This window comes from Prorops nasuta, unplaced genomic scaffold (assembly GCF_024137725.1).
Source record: "Prorops nasuta isolate Cenicafe-Biocafe unplaced genomic scaffold, Cenicafe_Pnas_1.2 PNAS00005, whole genome shotgun sequence".
Lineage (NCBI taxonomy): Eukaryota > Metazoa > Arthropoda > Insecta > Hymenoptera > Bethylidae > Prorops > Prorops nasuta.
This window is the reverse complement of record NW_027116802.1, coordinates 5,292,321-5,311,721: the sequence shown is the minus strand read 5'-3', so window position 1 is coordinate 5,311,721 and position 19,401 is coordinate 5,292,321. Positions and strand designations below refer to the sequence as shown.

General features: G+C 44.2%; 3 protein-coding genes across 3 annotated transcripts; all 3 read left to right on the top strand.

Moving 5' to 3' along the window:
- Positions 1 to 1,788: 1,788 nt before the first annotated feature.
- Positions 1,789 to 13,149, top strand: Notum (palmitoleoyl-protein carboxylesterase notum). Its single transcript, XM_066727164.1, has 8 exons — positions 1,789 to 2,149; positions 9,854 to 10,217; positions 10,409 to 10,469; positions 10,535 to 10,758; positions 11,058 to 11,267; positions 11,524 to 11,800; positions 12,039 to 12,358; positions 12,611 to 13,149. Exons 1-8 carry the CDS (start codon positions 2,129 to 2,131, stop codon positions 12,949 to 12,951), a joined length of 1,818 nt encoding a protein of 605 aa, XP_066583261.1. The 5' UTR covers positions 1,789 to 2,128; the 3' UTR covers positions 12,952 to 13,149.
- A 2,133-nt stretch (positions 13,150 to 15,282) lies between these two features.
- Positions 15,283 to 18,209, top strand: LOC136773325 (uncharacterized). Its single transcript, XM_066726908.1, has 6 exons — positions 15,283 to 15,856; positions 15,938 to 16,111; positions 16,361 to 16,592; positions 16,692 to 17,054; positions 17,152 to 17,339; positions 17,463 to 18,209. The coding sequence occupies exons 1-6, from the start codon at positions 15,808 to 15,810 to the stop codon at positions 17,837 to 17,839; spliced, it is 1,383 nt and encodes a 460-aa protein (XP_066583005.1). The 5' UTR covers positions 15,283 to 15,807; the 3' UTR covers positions 17,840 to 18,209.
- A 219-nt stretch (positions 18,210 to 18,428) lies between these two features.
- Positions 18,429 to 19,286, top strand: LOC136773326 (prostaglandin E synthase-like). The gene is made up of 2 exons (XM_066726909.1): positions 18,429 to 18,608; positions 18,685 to 19,286. Exons 1-2 carry the CDS (start codon positions 18,483 to 18,485, stop codon positions 19,033 to 19,035), a joined length of 477 nt encoding a protein of 158 aa, XP_066583006.1. The 5' UTR covers positions 18,429 to 18,482; the 3' UTR covers positions 19,036 to 19,286.
- The last annotated feature ends 115 nt before the right edge of the window (positions 19,287 to 19,401 follow it).

Genomic DNA, 19,401 nt, shown 5'->3' with positions numbered 1-19,401 from the left:
ATCTGTGTGTAGGTCGGACTCGGAGCCGGTATCGGTCGGTTAAAAGGCGCCGATCAAAGAAGAAAAAGAGGCAGGGAGAGGGGGAGAGAGAGAACTAGGTGATGGGCGTGGGAGAGGGGGGAGTGGGGAGGCATGGAGAAGAGGAAGAAGAAAAGAGGAAAGTTATTTTCTCGAATCGATGATGAGTACGTGTAGCGAGCAGACTGCACAACGGCATGGCCTGAGCAGCGGCTTCTCGCAGTTCTCGCAGCTCTCTTTCTCGGTGTTGCGTTGCTTGCGCGCGACTGCAGAGTGCACTGTGCGGGTCCCCCTTTATTCCAAAGGGAGAGAGCGAGCGAGAGGAAGGGTGCATGGTACACATGCACGTTTACACGGACAAGTTCCCTGAATCGGCCAGAAGCGTAACCGTACGTCGCGCGGTACGGTGAGCGGATATCAAAGAGAGTATCGTGCAGTGAGGCCTTCCCGCCGGCCAGGCGGTTTCTAGCTGCTAATGATCGCGGTGTACCGTAACGTGCTACACGATTCCAACGATAAACTACAACGCACCCGGCAGCACCCGCGGCACTCTAAACCCGTTTTTCGAATCTCTCCTCTCTCTCTCCTCCTTTTTATCCCATCCTCCCTTCTTCCTTCCTCCTCCTTTTCCTTTTTTTCCCCCTTTTTCTTCCCTCTCATCTTTCCCACCTTCGCCAAAACACATGGAACAACATGCTCGCTTTTCCACCGTGCACAACCATCAATCCAATCTCGCCAACAACAATTTTTCCACCACATACATTGGTATTATGCACTTTAAACATTGACCAGACATACTTGCATATTGCTAAAACGCGCAGAGCGCGGCTTATGCTATATTTTTACACGAATGTAATCAGAATTGCTATACGCGTGTTAAATTCTGTCGACCTTTATTTATTTCGTAGCTAAAATGATTTGCCTCTTTAAACGTAATTTTGCATTATATGTTCGGTTAACATTTATTACAAACATTTTTAACCATCCGACTCTCACGCACGGAAGGCATTTTCAAGAGTAACGAGCTTACAATTGCCACCTACGAAATTTGGCATAAATTCAGATGGTCGTCTGCGAGTGACAAAAAATCTATGAAAACAAATGATCTCTTCCTTCTGAAGGGTGATTACGCAATCAGCGGTAATGCGTCGTCGAGTAGATTGCAAATTGCGCTAAAAGGTAATTGTCGGTATGCAAAGCAGCCTGCACTGACAAGGATTTATGTGGTAAAATGAGTAGCGTGCGAGATTCTCCCTGTGTGCGCTGGGTGCTCTTTAAAAATAACAATGCACATCTAGCGAGTTTTCCACGATTGAATCATATATAATGTAAAAGGGTAAAAAGAAGGAAGGAAAGGGTGAGAACAGAGAGAGAGAGAGAGAGAGAGAGTCGAGGGAGAAAAAGTTGAGAAAGAAGCGAGAGGATGAGGTGGTGACGAAGGGGGTGGGGGGAGCGGGGTGTCTCTGTCGAACGGCGGTTGGTTGTCGTTGCTGCATGGGTTCGTAGTGGTCAAGAAACAGCGATCCGGCACGTGCGCGTATGAAGCCTCGTGACTCGTGTGGCTCTTTCGGTTCGGGGGGCTTACGGATTTACTACGCGGGTACGTCGGGACTCTCGGGGCTCTCCTCGCTCGTTCTCGTCGCGATGAGATGGAGGGAGAGAGGGGGGGAGTTGGCAGAAGAGTAAGAAGGGTGTGTCGAAGAAGGAAGAAGGAGAAGAAGAGGAAGCGGCCGCCGCAGAAAGTGGCAGTGCGCTGCGAACCGTCAACCGGGACGTACGCTCAGAGGGTGACTCTTCGCGCTACTCTTTTTCAACGCTAACTTACCACGTGTCCTTCCACCCAGTCTCTGCTCCTCCCTCTTATTACCTCCCCACAATTCTACACTCTACTCCCAATCGACGAATGGCCACACTCCTCAAAAATGTAACTCGCGAAAACCACCGAACGTTCCGTCAAAACGCGATTGTGAACCAAGGATTCGGCCCACCCATGGCTTTCCATCCAAGAAGATGACTGAAAAGCGTTGAACGCGAAATACCTATTGAAAACAATCCATCGAAAATCCTGCGAGACTCTTGGCATCGGACTCGAAAGAAAGATTTTACCAAGATGAGGACCGATTTACTAATGGTAAGTCTTTTTTATTTACGAGCCTCGCGCGTATTCGATTTTCTAGATAGAGACGGTCTATTTTCGTTGTAGGACGGTAGATTCGCGTACGTATATGCTATAATTGCAGAAAGGGAGACAGATATATTACATCTGTAAGTAAAGCAAAGTAATACCATTGGGGAAGGATGGTGGATGAGGAATAGTTATACGGATGCTAAGCTCTTTGATCATCTCTTGCCTCGACTTTCTCGACTTCTGTTGTTGTACTTTCCTCTTTTCATCTTCTATCCTTCGCATCGCTTGCCACTGCTTTACTAGCAACAGCTCATCCCGTGTCCGCTTTAACTTTTAAGTACGACTTAGCAAGGCCCTTTGAACTTTGGCTAAACTGATTCCAAAACTGCTTGAGCGTTATTCAATTTTGTCCTTCTACGAAACTCTTTATCATTCCCTACCAATTAACTCCCTTTCTCTAATTATAATAAACATAAATACTCGCACCGAGAAAGAACTCGTAATCGTCAAAACAATCGTTCGAGCATTCCTCTCAGACTCCACGCCCTCTCGTGGAAATTTATTAAATTTCCATCCGCAATTTATTGCCTCTAAAGCAATCACTCGGTCTTCTTTGATCCACCAGAAATGTTTATCGCAATATTTTCCGCCCAATGGCGACGTAGTACGTATCAGCGGGGACAAATTTTCCCTTTGCCTCGAATATTGATACACCAGAAGGACGAAGCGATTAAAAGCCCGAGGTAGACAAAATTAGCACAAACGGTACGAATGATGTTGCAAATAGAACGTGATTCGAGTCCTATCGGGGAGAATCCGATGGTCGAGAGTGAATTAAACGATGAGCCAATTATCAATTAGGATAAGAGAAAGGATTCTGCTCGACTTCCATGATTGTTTAGCGTAAAAAGAAGAGGAGGGTTAACGGCACGCGATGTTCACCCGAATACCCCTTGGCACCATTTTCGGCTCGTTAATGAGAATAAATTGATTTTAAACGGTCCGTATGGTCCAAGTCAAATCGAAGGAGCAACAAGTATTTTGCCAAGAGAGAAAGACGGCAAATCAGGGTCTGCGAGGAGGCGAGGAAGAGTGGGGGGAAGGAGAGATCCGGAATTACAGCTTAAGCCTGTTTACGTCGGGATTCCGCCTCTGATCTCGCGCGCCACAAATACTTTCCGTCATCGATTCAGAATCCTCTCCTCTGCTGCCACACTCCTGCTTTTACCGCTCCACCCCACGAACCTCTATAGCGACGATTATATTTATTAGGACATTTTCCCGAAGAACCTTAACTATAGGAATAATGCTGGTGAAGATTTGGCGTATACGGAAAGGGACGCGTGGTTAGAAACGTTTGATAAGGCTGATGATAAGAATGAGGAAGGTGGTAGCGTCTCTCGAGTTTAGAGAAGAAGAAAGAGAGATGGATGGAGAGAAGTGGAGGAGGAAGAAGAAGAAGAAGAAGAAGAAGAGGACGACGACGTGGGGCGGTGAGCAATTAGCGACACAGCGCGGCGAGATCAGAGACCGAGGACGGGGTGGGGGTCGGCGGCCTAATTACACACGGTACCGACCGACTTCAAAGGAGCCGACAGTTCCTCTTCTCCGAGCCATCCCCTCCGAATGGCCAGTTGAGAACAACGCTTCTCTTCCTCCTCGTATATCCTACACAGCCTACAGCAGCCACCGTCGCAACTCTGCCTAGCTGACCCGCAGCAAACACACACACACACACACGCGCGCGCACACAGCCTTACCATCCTCGACAGTAACTTGTTTTCTATATGGCCGTACGTTAATATATGAGAAAGACCTATGATTCGATCGATCGCTATCGAATTGACATTCGAGCGAGATAATTAGGATGTCGCGTGAATTATGGATAAGGGAGATGCCAATGGAGACAGGAACAACGAACCACATAGCGATGGAGTCGCGCGCGCAAAAGCTGCGAGACGATCGAAAGCGTTGTGGAACGCGTGCGTATCTTCAAGTAGGGTGGATGGGCACGCGTCTAACGCAGTCCAGAGAGAGAGAGAGAGAGAGAGAGAGAGATGGAGAAAATGTGAAGAAGAAGAAGAAGAAGGAGTTGGAGTTGGAGTTGGAGGAGGATAAAGAGTAGGAAGAGGAGACAGTGTGACTAGCGGCGTTGGCTCGAGGGATCCCGCATGCTTTCCACGCGTGTATATAGTAAGCAACGACTAGCAGTCTCGGTCATGGCGGCGAGTCATCAGTCAAGTCTTTGAGACCGGCTTGAAGCTTGGCCCGCAGAAAAAGGCCTTTTGCCGATCTGGCTTGGCGGTGAGATCAAACGTTCACGGTCCAACGTACGCGCCGTTCCTCTTCTCTCTCTCTCTCTCTCTCTCTCTCTCTCTCTCTCTTGCTCTCCTCGCACGCCTCGCGTGGCAGCACGTTCATAGATACTCTATACACGTATATATAGCCATATACTTATACCCTGGCAGATCGGAGGAACCGAGGAAAAAGCCTTCGAAGGACGAGTGGAGTGATAATAAAGCTCCAGGACGACCCTCATAGGAGGGCTGAGATATGCTGATAGTATTGCTGCAGCCCTCCTATTAACACGGAGGAGAGAGAGAAAGAGGACTATAAGCCTAAGCAAATACACGCGCGCCGAGGCCGAACGCTAACCGATCGCAAATTTGCCGAGGTTGGAAAGAGGAGATCCAGGTAACCGAAACCTAAAGCACCGCCGCAACCCTCCTGTCTCTAATCAAAAGAATCTTTGTGTGTACGTATAGCATCGGCGGTCGCTCGCTTTCGGCCTAATGATGCAGCTACGGAGCTCCCCTTTACAGCCACTAGGCCCACTAGGCATCAGCCACCAAGCCTCCCTCTTCTGTGTTTGTTTTACGGAACGACCTCTTCCAAATGAGATTTCATCGGGAAATTCCGTTAGTCCTTTTGCGCGAGTGGCACACGTACCTACGACTCGAGCTTCTATGGAATTGTGGCCAATGAAAATGTCCAGGAAAATTCAAAGTATCGCGCGAATCCAGCCTCCGTCCTTTCTCTGCCATTCTTCCCTCGGTGATGGAAGGAGAGAAAAGTTAGCACGAACGTGGTGTAGGCGGCACATCAAAGGCGCACCTCGGGCGTGAACGAGCGAGCGGGCACGCGGCTCAAGCGGCTCAAGTAGAGAGCGGAAGACACCGCCACCAATCCAACCTACCACTATCCAATATATTTACTCCGATGGACCACCGCTACCATTACCATCACCACCATCCGCCGACTTTACTACCACCAACGTCACTGCAATTGCCAACCATAACCATATGCGTCAAAAACTACAATCAGCCCAACTGCCGCTGTACCTCGAGAGCCTTTCGTTACGCTCGCCAACGCTACCAACCCAAAATACTATTTGCTAATGGTAAAATCTTCCGGAGAAATGAAACATCCTCGCTTCTTTATCTTGGAAGGAACACGAATTTCATCGGGTTTTTTTATTCATGGATAGAATAAGATTTCTCGAGTGTCAAAAGTCGGGAGGATGGATTTGTCAGGTGCAGGAGATTTTTTATAAATCTCTGCGAAAGAGGATACAGAGTCTATGACTGAAATTGCTACAGTGATATATATATATATATAGGAATCGATGGTAGGACCGAAGAATAAATTATTTGGGAAAGGATAGTCTCAGCTTGAGTTTTCCTTGGCTGGGGCTCGAGTGGTGTTGTGGGCACACGGCGAGTACACGGAGTTCGGTGAAGTAAAGAGTGGGAAGTGTGGCAAGGTAAAAGAGCGGTAAAGGGAGAACGGTGAGTCGAGTAGGAGAGAAGGAGGAGGAAGAGGAGGAAGAGGAGGAGGAGGAGGAGGAGGAGGAGAAAGAGAAGCGGCAAGGCAGGGCAAGGCAGTCATATTTCAGCCCTTGTTAGGCCGAGGGGACCCCGCCGCGCAACGGGATGGGGAGAAAATCTCTTTGACTCGCCGCTCTGCGCCTTAATTCTCTGGCGAATCCTATCTTGCCACCTGCTCTCTCTTCCTTCTTCTTCTTCTTCTCTCTTTAACTACCACTTATAGTTCCTACTCAACTCTTTCGTTTTTCCTCGGAATCTTGCCATAAATTATCCACTACACGCGTCTCCCTCATATTTTAATACATCGGCGCAAAAATCAGTCGATTAATCAGACCTTATCATCGACTACCCCATTATATATACATATAGTATGTATTATAGTTATATTTATCTATTAGAAGCGACATAAACCTGTCGTCTTTTCAAAATTTCCACGCGAGCAATATTTTAATTGGTCGAGGAGAATGAGGGAGGGGTGGGGCTTATTTGCGTGAATCCTGAAAGCGATCGTATTTTACTCGTTAGGAACTTGGGACGCATTACGCACGAAAGCTCGTGGTAAGTTCGGTCGTGGAAATAAGAAGAAGAAGAAGGAGAAGAAGAAGAAGAGCTGGCAAAGTGGAGTAGAACGAAATGAAAGGGAGAGAGAGCCGGAGGCAGCCAGGTAGGCTGGTACAGTGGGAGTGAGAGAGAGAGAGAGAGAGAGAGAGAGGAGAGGAGCGGAGAAGAGAAAAGAAAAGAAAAGAGCTTTAGGCGTGACACGCGGGCGTTTATGGTAATCCGGGGCTTTGCGTGTTGGCCGATGTCTACTCGCGCGTGCGAATCAAAGGAAAGCGAGGGAGAGAGGGATGGTAAAGGGTAAAGAGTGGGGTGGAGGGAGGGGGGGGGTGTTTCTTAGGCCTCGTAATGATAACGAGACCATCCTGGTCTCTCACCATCATCATCAACATCCGGACACGACGAAATGCGATGCGAACGATCAACGAGTTGCTACGCGGCTCGGCGTCAAAGGTACCGACCGTTCCTCGGCTATTTTTAACCTCTTTTCGCCTCCGTACCCTTCGTGTATTCGCGTACAACCGCATCGGTGGAATGCCACGCACCACCAACTACCACTGCATGTCGTACATATATACATAGTCGCTCCGGGAAATCCAGTCTCCCTGAAAACCCTCCATTCCTACCCCCACCCCTTACCCGCAATCCCTTTTTCAGAATTTGCCTTTTCCTAAAATTAGCCAAATATTTCGCAGAAATTTCTGCCTTTTTTTTCTACCCTTTTATTTGCCGAACCGCAGCTTTGTCTGCAGGCCTGATAAATTTCTCAGATTCGTAACTGTAAATAGGCACGCGAACAATGCGCTCGCGGTTCAAAGCGAGAGAGCCGGCTGATCATTTCGAGCATCTCCCGTATCGGCTTCGACTATTCAAGATTTGCACCTGCGTCGCTCTCTGCAATATCCGCACGATACCGTAACGCTAATTGCGTAAATTAACGTTGTTTTCACATTGTTCTCATTCCGTCATCGAATCTCGATCGATATAATCCGACGTAAATTTCATGCTCCCGGCAAATATTTTCTTGTTATTCATATATAATCATATAGATTATTTGTACCAATTGCAATAAGAAGATTACTGTTTTTTCCGCGTAAATTTAAGCGAAACGTTGATCGTTACATTTATATAAGCGGCGGAGGGTATTTTTCGGGAAAATCGGGTTTCGGGTGTAAGAAGATTACCGCGCAGGTTTGAAATTCCCTCGAGAAATTATTATCCTATTTCGAATGGTTCTCGGCTTGGCGGAAGGCGAGGACCTTATTGGAAGCGTAATTTTGGATTTCGGATAAACGCGTGTCAAATCAATTTCTCAAGGACACGAGGAGCAAAGTGGTAGGGATGTTGCGCTGCTGAGACGAATCCTGGCTAATGAAGCGTGGAAAAAGCTTGACAATTTTTCCAACCGGGACAAATCGAATGTCGAGACTTGATTTTGAAGCTGCCGGCCGTGGAAATGGCTGGGTATTGAGAGAGATTTGGTTTCGGTTTGAAATCGATTTTCGATCTGAGAGAGGTTAATCTACACCTGCTGCTGGCTGGCTGGCTGGCGGGCGGGCTGGATGGATGGTTGGTTGGTTGGTTGGAGGTGAGGAGAGGAGAGGAGAGGCCCCCATAGATCGCGCGGCCAGTTACTGTTGTGCGCGCGGTAGCGGCCTTCGCTTTGTCGGCCTTTGTCACGGGGATTATCTGCCGGATGGCAAATTATGACGAACACCTTCACGCCCAGAACACCCTCTAATGCGTCCATCGGAGGGAAAAAGGGAGCCGGGCGGAGTGGGAGAGCGAGAGCGAGAGGGTCGCCGAAGGGCCGAAACAAAAAAGAAAACACCGGCTGAGAAAAAGAGAAAGAATAGTGGCCTTTCACGATCTCTAAAACAAGCTCGCTAAAAGCGACTGTTAACGTACACGTCGAAACGCCAAAGGTGTGTGCTAAAAGCTAAACCCGGTCAAAGGGGGGAGATGTAAATAAAAAAGCAAGCTCGATCGATATTTCAAGCTGGAGGGGATTGTTTGATTATTCGTGCGGAAATTTGTTTTATAAATTTGACGAAACTTTGAAAAATATTCCATTTCTCTCTCTCGTACTCTATAGAGAGTGGGTGAAAGGTGCTTTTCGTCAAAATAATTAGCCATACCGAGCCTTGGTTTTTTTTTTTTCGTTTCTTCCCCCGGCTGGAACTACCCTCGACGGGCGCCAATAGAATCGCAGGACGTAGTCCCCGCTCGCTTGATTTACGGCATAATAAAGTAGTTACGCAAAGCGGACTCTCCCCATCGGACTCGTGAATTTATTTATGACCTACGCGAAAGTCCCGATTCGATGCGGATTTTCGAAATCGCTTTAACCTGTGACGCCATTGATCGATCCTACATCGGTTCTGGCTCTTGCGTGAAAAACTCTCGTCCTCGTGGAATACACCTCGTAGTGCGCATTACGCGCCATCCGCATTCGTCCACTCTTTATTAGCCAATTGGATTTGAAATTTATCCACCTAATTTTCTTGTCTAAAAATATTATGCATCCAGAAATGTGTGTAAATTTATAAATGATTGAAGAAAATATAGAATTTCAACGAAATGGGGAAATTCGTATGTGTATGCATCTCTATATATATATATATATATTTAGGAGAAAATATAGCGAGGTAAGATTTTCCCTCGATATTTAGAAAAGTAAAAAATGAAATTATCCATGGCTAGCTTCTAATAAGAGGGAAGCTTTCTTTGTACTACGTAGGTATCTTCTGGTATAGCTATATAGTATAGAATCGGAATAAGGCAATCCAGCGTCAGTGGTGGCCATTATGCACGATCATAATTGCGTCGCAACAACATTTCTCTTTCTCCTCGGCTTTGCGGCGGCTCTCTTTCATCTCGGACCGAGACCGAGCAAGCTTCTGTTTCCGAGGTGTTTCCGCCGCCGCCGGCTACCGTCCTGGAAGCTGGAACTTGATCCTAAGTAGTTGCCCTTACGCGCGAACAAGAAAGACGAATCGAGAAACCACGAAGGAAGCAGAGGGGGAGAGAGAGAGAGAGAGAGAGAGAGAGAGAGAGAGAGAGAGAGAGAAATCACCGAAAAGAGATCTTGGTAGCTCTCTTCCATCATTTCTTATCCTTATCTTATCTGCCTCCTGCATTCCACTCCCTTAAAAGCTTTCGCGTTCTCTTCTTTAAAAAACGCCTTATTTTCTTCTTATTGCAAAATTAATATAACGCGTTTTATCGCTTTTATCTCGGATGAAAAATAGGCTTTATCTGGATGTCCGTAGTTACACACGTACGATACAAATTATTGATCGTCGATCATGTCCTCTTGTAGATTTTGTTGGGTCTGCTTGGTTTTCTCTCGACGATCGCCATTGCCGAGGAGGCGCCTACCAATACGGTGTCCGTCACGTCCCCGGGAATGCCGAGCAACACCATACAGAAGCTCATCAAGATCCTGGAAAAGTATGGCCTTGAGGAGCAACGAGGCTTGAAGAAGGTTTACCTGAGTAACCGCTCGATCACGTGCAACGACGGATCCCAGGCTGGATTCTACCTTCGAAAATCGCACGGCTCCAAAAGATGGATCGTCTTTTTGGAGGGCGGCTGGTATTGTTACGACTACAAGACTTGCCGGAACAGGTGGCTACGACTGAGACACCTCATGACGTCGACCCAGTGGCCCGAGACCAGAGACAGTAAGCTTTTTTACTCCCTCTCATTCACACACTTTTCTACAGTCGCACTGTCTCATCTTTTCCAACGTGAAATTTGCACTCTCTCTCTCTCTCTCTCTCTCTTTTCTCTTATAGTTTAGCACCGATATAAAAGCCACACGCCCAATAGTATATACATAAAAAAAAATTAATCCCACCTCTTACCATTACAGTCGGAGGCATTTTGTCCACAAACCCCGAAGAGAACCCATACTGGTGGAACGCAAATCACGTGTAAGTGTTTTCTCTCCAAATATTGATTTTCAGCCTCACTAATTAGTTTAATTTACACCCAACAGATTCGTTCCGTACTGCACGAGCGACAGTTGGAGCGGTACCAGAGCAACCCCGATCGATATATTCTCTTTCATGGGCTCGGAAATCGTGATGCAAGTCGTGCGAGATCTCATACCACTCGGCCTTGAAAACGCCAGTTCGTTACTTCTAGCTGGTAGCAGCGCGGGAGGAACTGGAGTCATGCTGAATCTGGATCGTGTTAAAAATCTGGTTCACGACGAATTGGGTAAATAACATGTATCTTCTCGATGATTTGCATTGGAAACTGTACGTGTAATTGCAGAATATAGATGGACAACAGGATTTTCAATAGCTCGACATAGAATTTCGGAAACGTTGAATTTGCTTCTCTATAGAATTTTGATACACGTGTATTCAGTCTTGTGCGTTTATTACGCTATTACTTGTAGCCGCAGTATTGTTCAGGGTATTATTTATAGGTAACATAAAGCAACGGATATTGTGGTACTGTTGGAACCAGTGCCTCTGCACCTGTCATTAATAATTACAATATCGCTTTCATAGGCTTGAAACACATTGGCGTACGTGGTGTGTGCGACTCTGGATGGTTCCTAGACAGAACCCCCTATACCCCTATTGGCCCTTCACCCGTTGAAGCCGTTCACAAAGGGATGGAATTCTGGAAAGCAAGGATGCCTGAGAGCTGTGCAGCTAAACATGCTAATGAACCTTGGAGGTGTTACTTTGGCTACCGATTGTACCCTACGCTCACAGGTTAGCGCAATATTCACCAATTAATTGATTTCACAATTAATTAGCCCGTCAGAAATTATAATTAAACTCTGCAAAGAGTAAGAGCATCTATTAATGTGTACTGCATATACATATACTTTCATAAATTAATTAGCTATAATGATAACGATCGATTTGTAATGAGTTTAATTATAAAATTCAAGGTACTCTAGCTTTTATCTTGAATCAGTATGAAGTAAAAATGGCCAATGTTCACCATAAAAAAATCTCTGCGCAGCTCCCCTCTTCGTTTTTCAATGGCTCTTCGACGAGGCCCAAATGTCCGCGGACAACGTGGGGGCTCCAGTAACGAAGCAGCAGTGGGACTACATTCACAAAATGGGCGATAGTCTGCGACAGACATTTGAAAATGTTACCGCGGTCTTTGCCCCGAGTTGCATTAGTCATAGCGTCCTGACGAAGCGGGATTGGCAGCTGGTTAAAATAGACGATGTTTCCTTGGCACAGGCATTACATTGTTGGGAGCAAATGCCATTGGGAAATCAACGTAACAAGTGAGTTTGTCCCTTTCCCCTCCTACCGGGCACATCCTTTTTACTCCCAAAAAGTACGCCTCTTCGTTACAGCTGAAAATCATTGAAAAACTTTCTCTTTTCTCTCATCTTTACCTATGCTACAAATTGATATATCAAATCAATCGAGAAACTAATATATATATATATATACCCTCTCGCACGTCTAAAGTAAACCATCAGATTACCGTAGTGCTAAACATTTTTCTCCGTTACACAGTACGCACTCCATTGTGGAGACCAATCAACCATGCGCAAAGTTTCCGAGGAAATTGTTGCGATCCGGCGCCACGAAAAGCAACCGAACCACGGAGGAAGGTGGCAAGATAAGAAAGAATGGATCCATGACGGAATCGCGGCCGGACATAACGAGCAACGGTGGAAAAGCCGAGCACAAGAAACCTAGCTTTGGCGTACCGCCTGATATGGGGAACAAGAGAAAGCGGAGAAGAAAACACAGAGGCCGAAGGAGAGAAAGAAATAAGGAGGGAAAGGTCAAGAAGGATAAACACGAGCGTAGAAAGGCCGCTGGTGCTTTGAGTAAGCAGCCATTGTTTCTTTTCACAATTCCTTTACCCCTTCCCCTACCCTTTCTCCCATGTATGTATATATATATATATATATATAAATGAGAGAAAATAGTCTACTGGCTTCTATACCCATCAATCGCGTGCCAATGATAAAGCGCTGTGCAAAGTATGGGACTATTAGCTATATATATATATATATATAGACTACACTTGTTGAAGCTAACTTTGATATCGCATTGATGGATTGGTACGGCTGTTTCAGGGCATCGTAAGGGATCGAAGAAAGGAGGGAATGTTATGAATAATACAGCAATGTTCAATGGCACCAGGCCGCAACGGTCCGTAATAGCATCGAGCAAACGTAAGTGCGTTCAGGGCTGTCAGTTCCGGCTGATCGAGCGCTGTACTTGGCCGCAATGCAACCACAGCTGTCCAAAGCTACACAATCCGTTCACGGGGGAGGAGATGGATTTTATCGAGCTGCTCAAAAGTTTCGGCCTGGACATGAAGAGCGTCGCCAATGCCCTTGGAATCGACATTCACACCCTCAACAGCATGGACCATGACGAGCTTCTCAATCTTTTGACCCAGCAAGCCAATTGATCACGAAATAAAGCGTACTCCGCGTCGCTAATCTTTCGCAGAAACAACATTTCTCATCGAACGTTAAACGAAGGCTTCAGGTTGAAAACAATTTGGCGAAAGACTCGATCGCTTCTTTAATAATCGAGCGTTTCGATGAAGGAGTAGATAAGTCGATCTGACGAATCTGAACATTTCAATCAGATATTATCACAGCAGTTACCTAATCGAATCTCGCTGAGGCAGTATTGTTTGCTTTACGCGCTTCACCACAATATTCCAATAAAGTGGTCCACATAAGCTTACCAACTCTAAACCATAGACCTACTATTAAACGCGAGACGACCAATAGCTCGTCCCTCATTTATTTTCATATAATTTTATGTTATTGCAGCAATATTACTTATTTATATACGGTGAGATAATTAGTATTCTTGCAATTAAGTATTTCGGACGAAAAAGCTAAGCGAATAGCGAAAAGATTCAAAATTAACAATAATTGAGAAACCAAAAATTGTGTTTGTTTTTTTTTTCAATCTCGCAAATATTGGCTCTCGAATGATGTATGGTGGGAAAGTATATGACGACGAGAAAAAATATCAATCGAGATTTTTAGGGCGAAATAGACTATTGATGCAGTGCAGTGAAGAATACTTATTATATTTGTGTTTGTCTTATATTTCTATTCGTATTTTTCATATAAGTTTACTATAATACGTATGGTTTGACGAAAATCATTGTACATAACTGTTCAACCGAGCTTTATTTTTTTTTTTTTCTGTACAAGATGCAAATCTAACAGAGGGGAAGTTTTTATCTTTCCTTAAAGACTACAAATGAACTAAACTTCTCTATGTGTTCATTGGTTAATCGGTGAATACCTATGGAAATGCGAGTTCCGGAATATGACCCAAAGTGTACATGTTACTTTACGATTAGAATAATGTTATAATTTATTTTAGTTTCTAAGCAATGTAATTAAACTTGTATTCATATCGTTCGAACGACCTTTGTTGCAGAGTCAACAAGCTCGTTCTAAAATTAACGTGCAAAGCAGGCAAAAGATCTTCATTCTAGTTGATCGTAATAATATTATTTTGTTAATATATATTTCTTCGATTATACAGAGAGAAAAAAGTCAAGGAACTCTTCAATCATTTTCAATTAGTAGCCAGTCGTTTTTTGTCGATGAAAAAATGTGGATTATTTTTGTTTGTCTTCCGCTGTAAATAAAATATTCTTGATTTTTAACTGCAGCAAAAGTATTACTGGAGAGAAAAAAAGCTATTGCTCTTTTACGTAGCGCAAGCTGGTATTAATTTATCACCGGAACAACTAATTGTATTGAAAGTAGGGATCATAAGATTCTTTGCCTCTTTCCTCTTGACGGTTCGTTAAGGGCATGGAATCCGAGCTGAATTGAAATCGAAACACGAACGGCCAAGAAAGCATTTTTATATAGACTGATTAAATTATCTACCTCAACGAATCGAGTGTCGTATCATTGCCCTTCCAATATTGTATGCGTCGATTGGAACCGAATAATAAAATATAAGAATGGATAGTTTAGCGCGTATGGAATATCGTTGTACCTACGCACACCGGAACCCTGTAAAATAGCTGACAAAATAATATTATTTATTAAAATATTTAAAGGAAAGGGGGACAATCGCTCGACTGGAGAAAAGAGGGGCACAATATTCCTATAAAGTCATAAACACGAGTGTTCGTTCCATCGTCAGTATCGCGTATTCGAGAAATTTATTTATTCTATTTGAAAGTTTATTTGTAAAAATTCCTTTCCCATTCTTGTACCATACTTTGTACTTTGAAAGTAAGTGTAAATAAATTGTATATCTGTTTGATTGAATCGATCGCAGCCAACTCTTTATTCGATCGTCAAGTTTACGAGGTAATGATCGAGAGACACATGGTAAGATAAACAATTCAATATTTCACGTATGCTTTGATGATTCGTTGTTTCCTGATACGGAGCGTATAGGCAGGTTGAGCAGATGAAAGAGGGGAGGGTGATAATTTGTGGATGCTGCCGAGTTTATTCCCGGTTGGTTGCAGCGTTTCGATTCTCTTCTCTCCTCCCCTGATTGTCTCCTCTCGCTAAACGGTAGTAAACGTAAGCGTGCTCTACGGTCTGTACTAGCTGTACGCGCACAGGAAGTGGCGTTTAAAGCCGGCGACAGGTCAAGCGACGGCGACGGCGGCGGCGGCGGCGGTGGCGGCGGCGGCGGTGGCGGGGTCTCCGGTGGAGCTGGAGGTGGAGATGGTAGCGTGGAAGCAATGTGACTACGGCGGGAGAGAAGAACAGTCCTCCCTCCTCCCCCCTTAAGTAATTGACGTGTCCGAGGAAGTGATGCTCGAATATCCCGCGAGCGAGTGGGTTCTCTATATTAATCCGATCCGGTTACCGACTCTTCGGCTCCTCGTTCTCAGTTCTCCAACCGACTCCCGCGGCACGTTATCATCCACGCTTTTCCCCAAACCTTGCGCGTTTGACCTTGAAACCACAAATTATCCATCCAGCGAACCCCTCGCTCGTTTCCTACGCGTGTAATGGCAGCCTTATCGCTCCAACCGTTTCATTAATTATTATTGCCAATACGTAACTGGTTATCGCTGAATGGCCGTTCGCGCTACACAATAGCTGATTCGGGAGCTCTCACAGTTGGCGAAACATCGTTTTCTCTTCTCTTCTCTTCTCTACAACAACTCCTCCCGAGGATTTTCACCTATATCTGTCCGCGAAGCAACTTTCAAAAACTCACCAATGTAACTTTACGCATCAACGACTGCAGCTGTAAACACCGTGGGTCAGAGATATTATTACTTGAAATCGCCGATCATCGCTGGAGAATCGATATGTTTAAAGGAGTGTTTATATTGTTGCTTCACTTTTATTGCAAAATTGGTAAGTAGCGAAAGAGGAGGGAAGAATGATTTTACACTCAAAGACACGCAGCAAACTTATTATTGACTATGAATTTTATAGTGATCTGCACCGAATGCGGAAAAGTATGGCTAACAGTCTCCTCGCTGTGGAGACCGATCGCCGCTAGCGATAAAGTCGTAGACGCCGAGTTGGAAGTAAATTGGGATATCGACTGCGCATCCGACTTGGAATATCCGGATACTATCAAGGTGTTCGCTGCTGATCCAGCGCACAGTAATAACTTTTATTTCCTACGCTTTGCATATTTTCCGATTTTACGAGTCATCTATAGCTCGCAATTCTCACACTCCAGCTTTCCGCCCAACATTGCAAACGCGCAAATCTCGAAATTTCTCTTGATCATTTCTTTCTTCACACCCTGTATTATAGGAATTATTATAACTATTCTTTTCTCTCGGAGAATACATTAAATAGGAGTAGGGAAAAGTATAGGATATCGCTGGTACCGTGCAATAATTTTAGATAAAACGCAAAAGCCGGATCTGATCCTTTCGTCGTTGGAATATCCACGAGGATATTACAGGACGAATATCACGGTAGGACGACCTCCACTTCCTGGAGGATGGGACACGAAGGACGGCGCTACGCTTCCCGGGCCACATTGTTTGAAGCATCACGCCGGCCTTTACAAGGACGACGTCCTGCTGAGCAGTGCCTGCCTACGAATCTGGCCGACTTGGATGTACGACTTGAGGTATTATATAATTATGTGTGTGAATTGTACCCGTATCCTTTTATCGCGGTCTTGCGATTATCTTACACTTTACCATCGTTCGTCTCTGTTTTGACAAAGAAATAAGTTAGGAAGACTACCGATCGGAAGTCTCATGATTCCTGGTACGCACAATTCGGGATGTTACAAGCATGGAGATCTGACCAGGAGGGATGCTTTTCAACGTCATCTACTCACGCAGGATCGGGACGTCTGGACCCAGCTGGTTCATGGAATAAGATACCTCGATATCAGAGTAGGTTACTATCCATCGATACCAAACGGCACGGTCATCGAAGAGGATGAAGAGGATAATGATCATTTAAACAGATTTTGGGTGAACCATGACGTAATTCGCATCACTCCTCTCTCGGTCATCATAAATGATGTGATCAGTTTCCTGAATGTCGCGAGAGGGGAGGTGGTCATCATGGACTTTCATAGGTAACACATTTAAAGTTTTTCACTCTTTAATATAATCAATAATCCAGTTTCGATCGATATCGGTTTAAACGGATATTTTTGTCTGCCAATTGCAAAGATTCCCCGTGGGCTTCGAAGGCAGACCGAGCCGGCACAAGCGTTTGGCAAACTTGCTTCATCAAGAGTTTGGAGATCTGATTCTCAAACTAGACAGGGGCGTTGAAGGGTTAGGACCAACTTTGAATGATATATGGTCCGGAGGAAGCCGCTTAATAATTTGTTATGGAGACAAACAAACGGCGGGTGGTACGTAACTCACTTATTTAGTGATTTATCACAACACCAAGTTCTCCCATATTTCTCATGCTCGCCAATAATACTCTAACCTTTTTGACGAGTTTTATGAGCTTAAAATTGATATACTTTTAGAGTATGATTGGATGTGGCCGCCAATGACCCAAGCTTGGGGTGACCAACAAACTGCGGAAGGTCTCTTGCAGTACCTGAAGGACGTGATTACGGGACCCAAGAAAATCAGAAATTCTCGAAATTCGTTCTCTCAAAATCCATTATGGGCAGTCATGGCTGAATTAACGGCTTGCCCGTTGGACATTATCTTCAATCCGTCTTCCGGTGGGCTAAGACAGATGGCTGACTCTGTCAATCGACTATTAACTCACGAATTCCAGAAAGAATGGTGGGAGGAGACCAATATTGTCGCCACTGATTATTTCCTTGGAAACAATTTGATAGATGTATCGATACAGTCTAACATTAAAAAAAGTAATATTGCCCAATGGCAATAGCATTACTTCCGGCCCATCTCTTTCCATAAGAAAACAATTCAGATTTGAAACAAAAATACTCGAAAATATAATATTATAGTAATTTTTAAATAACATCCATGATAAAAGAGAATAATCTGATGAGAAACATTAACTTTTGAAATGTGTCCTAGTTGTATATATGATTTTTAAAGCTACAATTTATTAAGCTTTGAAATTGTAATGCTCCAAAAGTAGCTGTAAAAACGAATCAAAGTTAAATACCCGATTAAGCTCCTGTTTTTAACTTGAGAAAAATATGTTTTTGTGCATACAGCACTTTTAACGTAGCTATTTGTAGATTAAGGTTGAATAAAGAGCTTCTGATGAAATAACTCTGCGTTATCTAGTTGTCAGTTTGAACCTATTACAATGCAACGATTGCTCAAAAACCTTTATATATTTGCCTTTCGAAGAGTTATATATATTGGAATACCTTTTTACGGTCCTACAGTAGAACGAGAACGATCTGACTTTAAAATTAGCAATAGCTGATTAAAATTCAATCTGGTACGAGTGCTTTTCAGATGCATGGCGGCCATCTTGATTTTGTTGTGAAATCAACCGACTGGAAGACACTCTGGCTGGGCCTGGCTCTATAAAGTATAAGTTAGTCGACTCGTGAATGGTCACCACGATGCAAGTGATGCAACAGGAGCTTTGGTCGATTTACTCATGGTGGGGATGTGTCCTTGTGGTGAAGATGCTGACGCTGATCTGGTTTACCGGTCGTATAAGAGTCAGAAAACAGGTATAAGGAAACAACGTCCAAGCGTATTATTAATTCAGCGAACAATAAATCATAAAGAAATGTATCGCTCCCTTAGGTGATTCACAGCGAGGAGGACCGGATGTGGTTCAAGGGCTCGGATAATATTACTTTATGTCCAAGCGGCGGTGGAGATCCGGAAGTCGATCGAATCCGAAGTGCCCATCGAGTAGATCTGGAGATTGTGCTTCCCTATCTCTTAATTGCCCCAATTTATTTGTACTTCGAAACTAACCTCCCTCTGGCCAGATTATTGATGCCAATTTTTGCTACAACAAGCATTTTTTACACTCTCTCGCATATGGATATAATTCCAGTCAAAGCAGGGTCCAAAACAGCCCTCTATATGATTAAGTTATTAGTACCAGTCTATATGTGCGCAGTATGCATGATTAATTGTTTAAAGTGATTGATTGCTGAAAAAGATAAAATATATATGAACCGCGCGATTATCATCCCGCTGTTTTCCCTTCGATAAAAAAACCTATCGACTGCATTTATAAAAAATACTCGTAATGTATCTTTTTAAATCAAATTTTGCTATAAACTTACAAGTAGTCATAAATATCAATTAATAATTAAGTTTTATAATTAAAGTGTAATTACTGAACGATCAATAGAACCTTCAGTATATAAAGTATGTTTAGGTTAAATTTTAGTTTTAACGAATAAAGTGTTCCATTGATGATACATCCATTGTATTTTTATTCTTAAATATTTTCTTGTTATGTAAATTTTGATTTCATACACGTCTTACAAGCAGCTGCTTATAGTT

What these genes read in the sequence shown, in the direction of transcription:
- LOC136773325 (XM_066726908.1), top strand. Translation starts at nt 15,808, where the DNA reads ATGTTTAAAGGAGTGTTTATATTGTTGCTTCACTTTTATTGCAAAATT. An exon ending in ACTTGGATGTACGACTTGAG is followed by an intron (nt 16,593 to 16,691) that starts GTATTATATAAT and finishes GTTTTGACAAAG; the next exon opens with AAATAAGTTAGGAAGACTAC. An exon ending in AGACAAACAAACGGCGGGTG is followed by an intron (nt 17,340 to 17,462) that starts GTACGTAACTCA and finishes ATATACTTTTAG; the next exon opens with AGTATGATTGGATGTGGCCG.
- Notum (XM_066727164.1), top strand. Translation starts at nt 2,129, where the DNA reads ATGAGGACCGATTTACTAATG. An exon ending in ATTGTACCCTACGCTCACAG is followed by an intron (nt 11,268 to 11,523) that starts GTTAGCGCAATA and finishes ATCTCTGCGCAG; the next exon opens with CTCCCCTCTTCGTTTTTCAA. An exon ending in TTGGGAAATCAACGTAACAA is followed by an intron (nt 11,801 to 12,038) that starts GTGAGTTTGTCC and finishes TCCGTTACACAG; the next exon opens with TACGCACTCCATTGTGGAGA.
- LOC136773326 (XM_066726909.1), top strand. Translation starts at nt 18,483, where the DNA reads ATGGTCACCACGATGCAAGTGATGCAACAGGAGCTTTGGTCGATTTAC. An exon ending in GTATAAGAGTCAGAAAACAG is followed by an intron (nt 18,609 to 18,684) that starts GTATAAGGAAAC and finishes TCGCTCCCTTAG; the next exon opens with GTGATTCACAGCGAGGAGGA.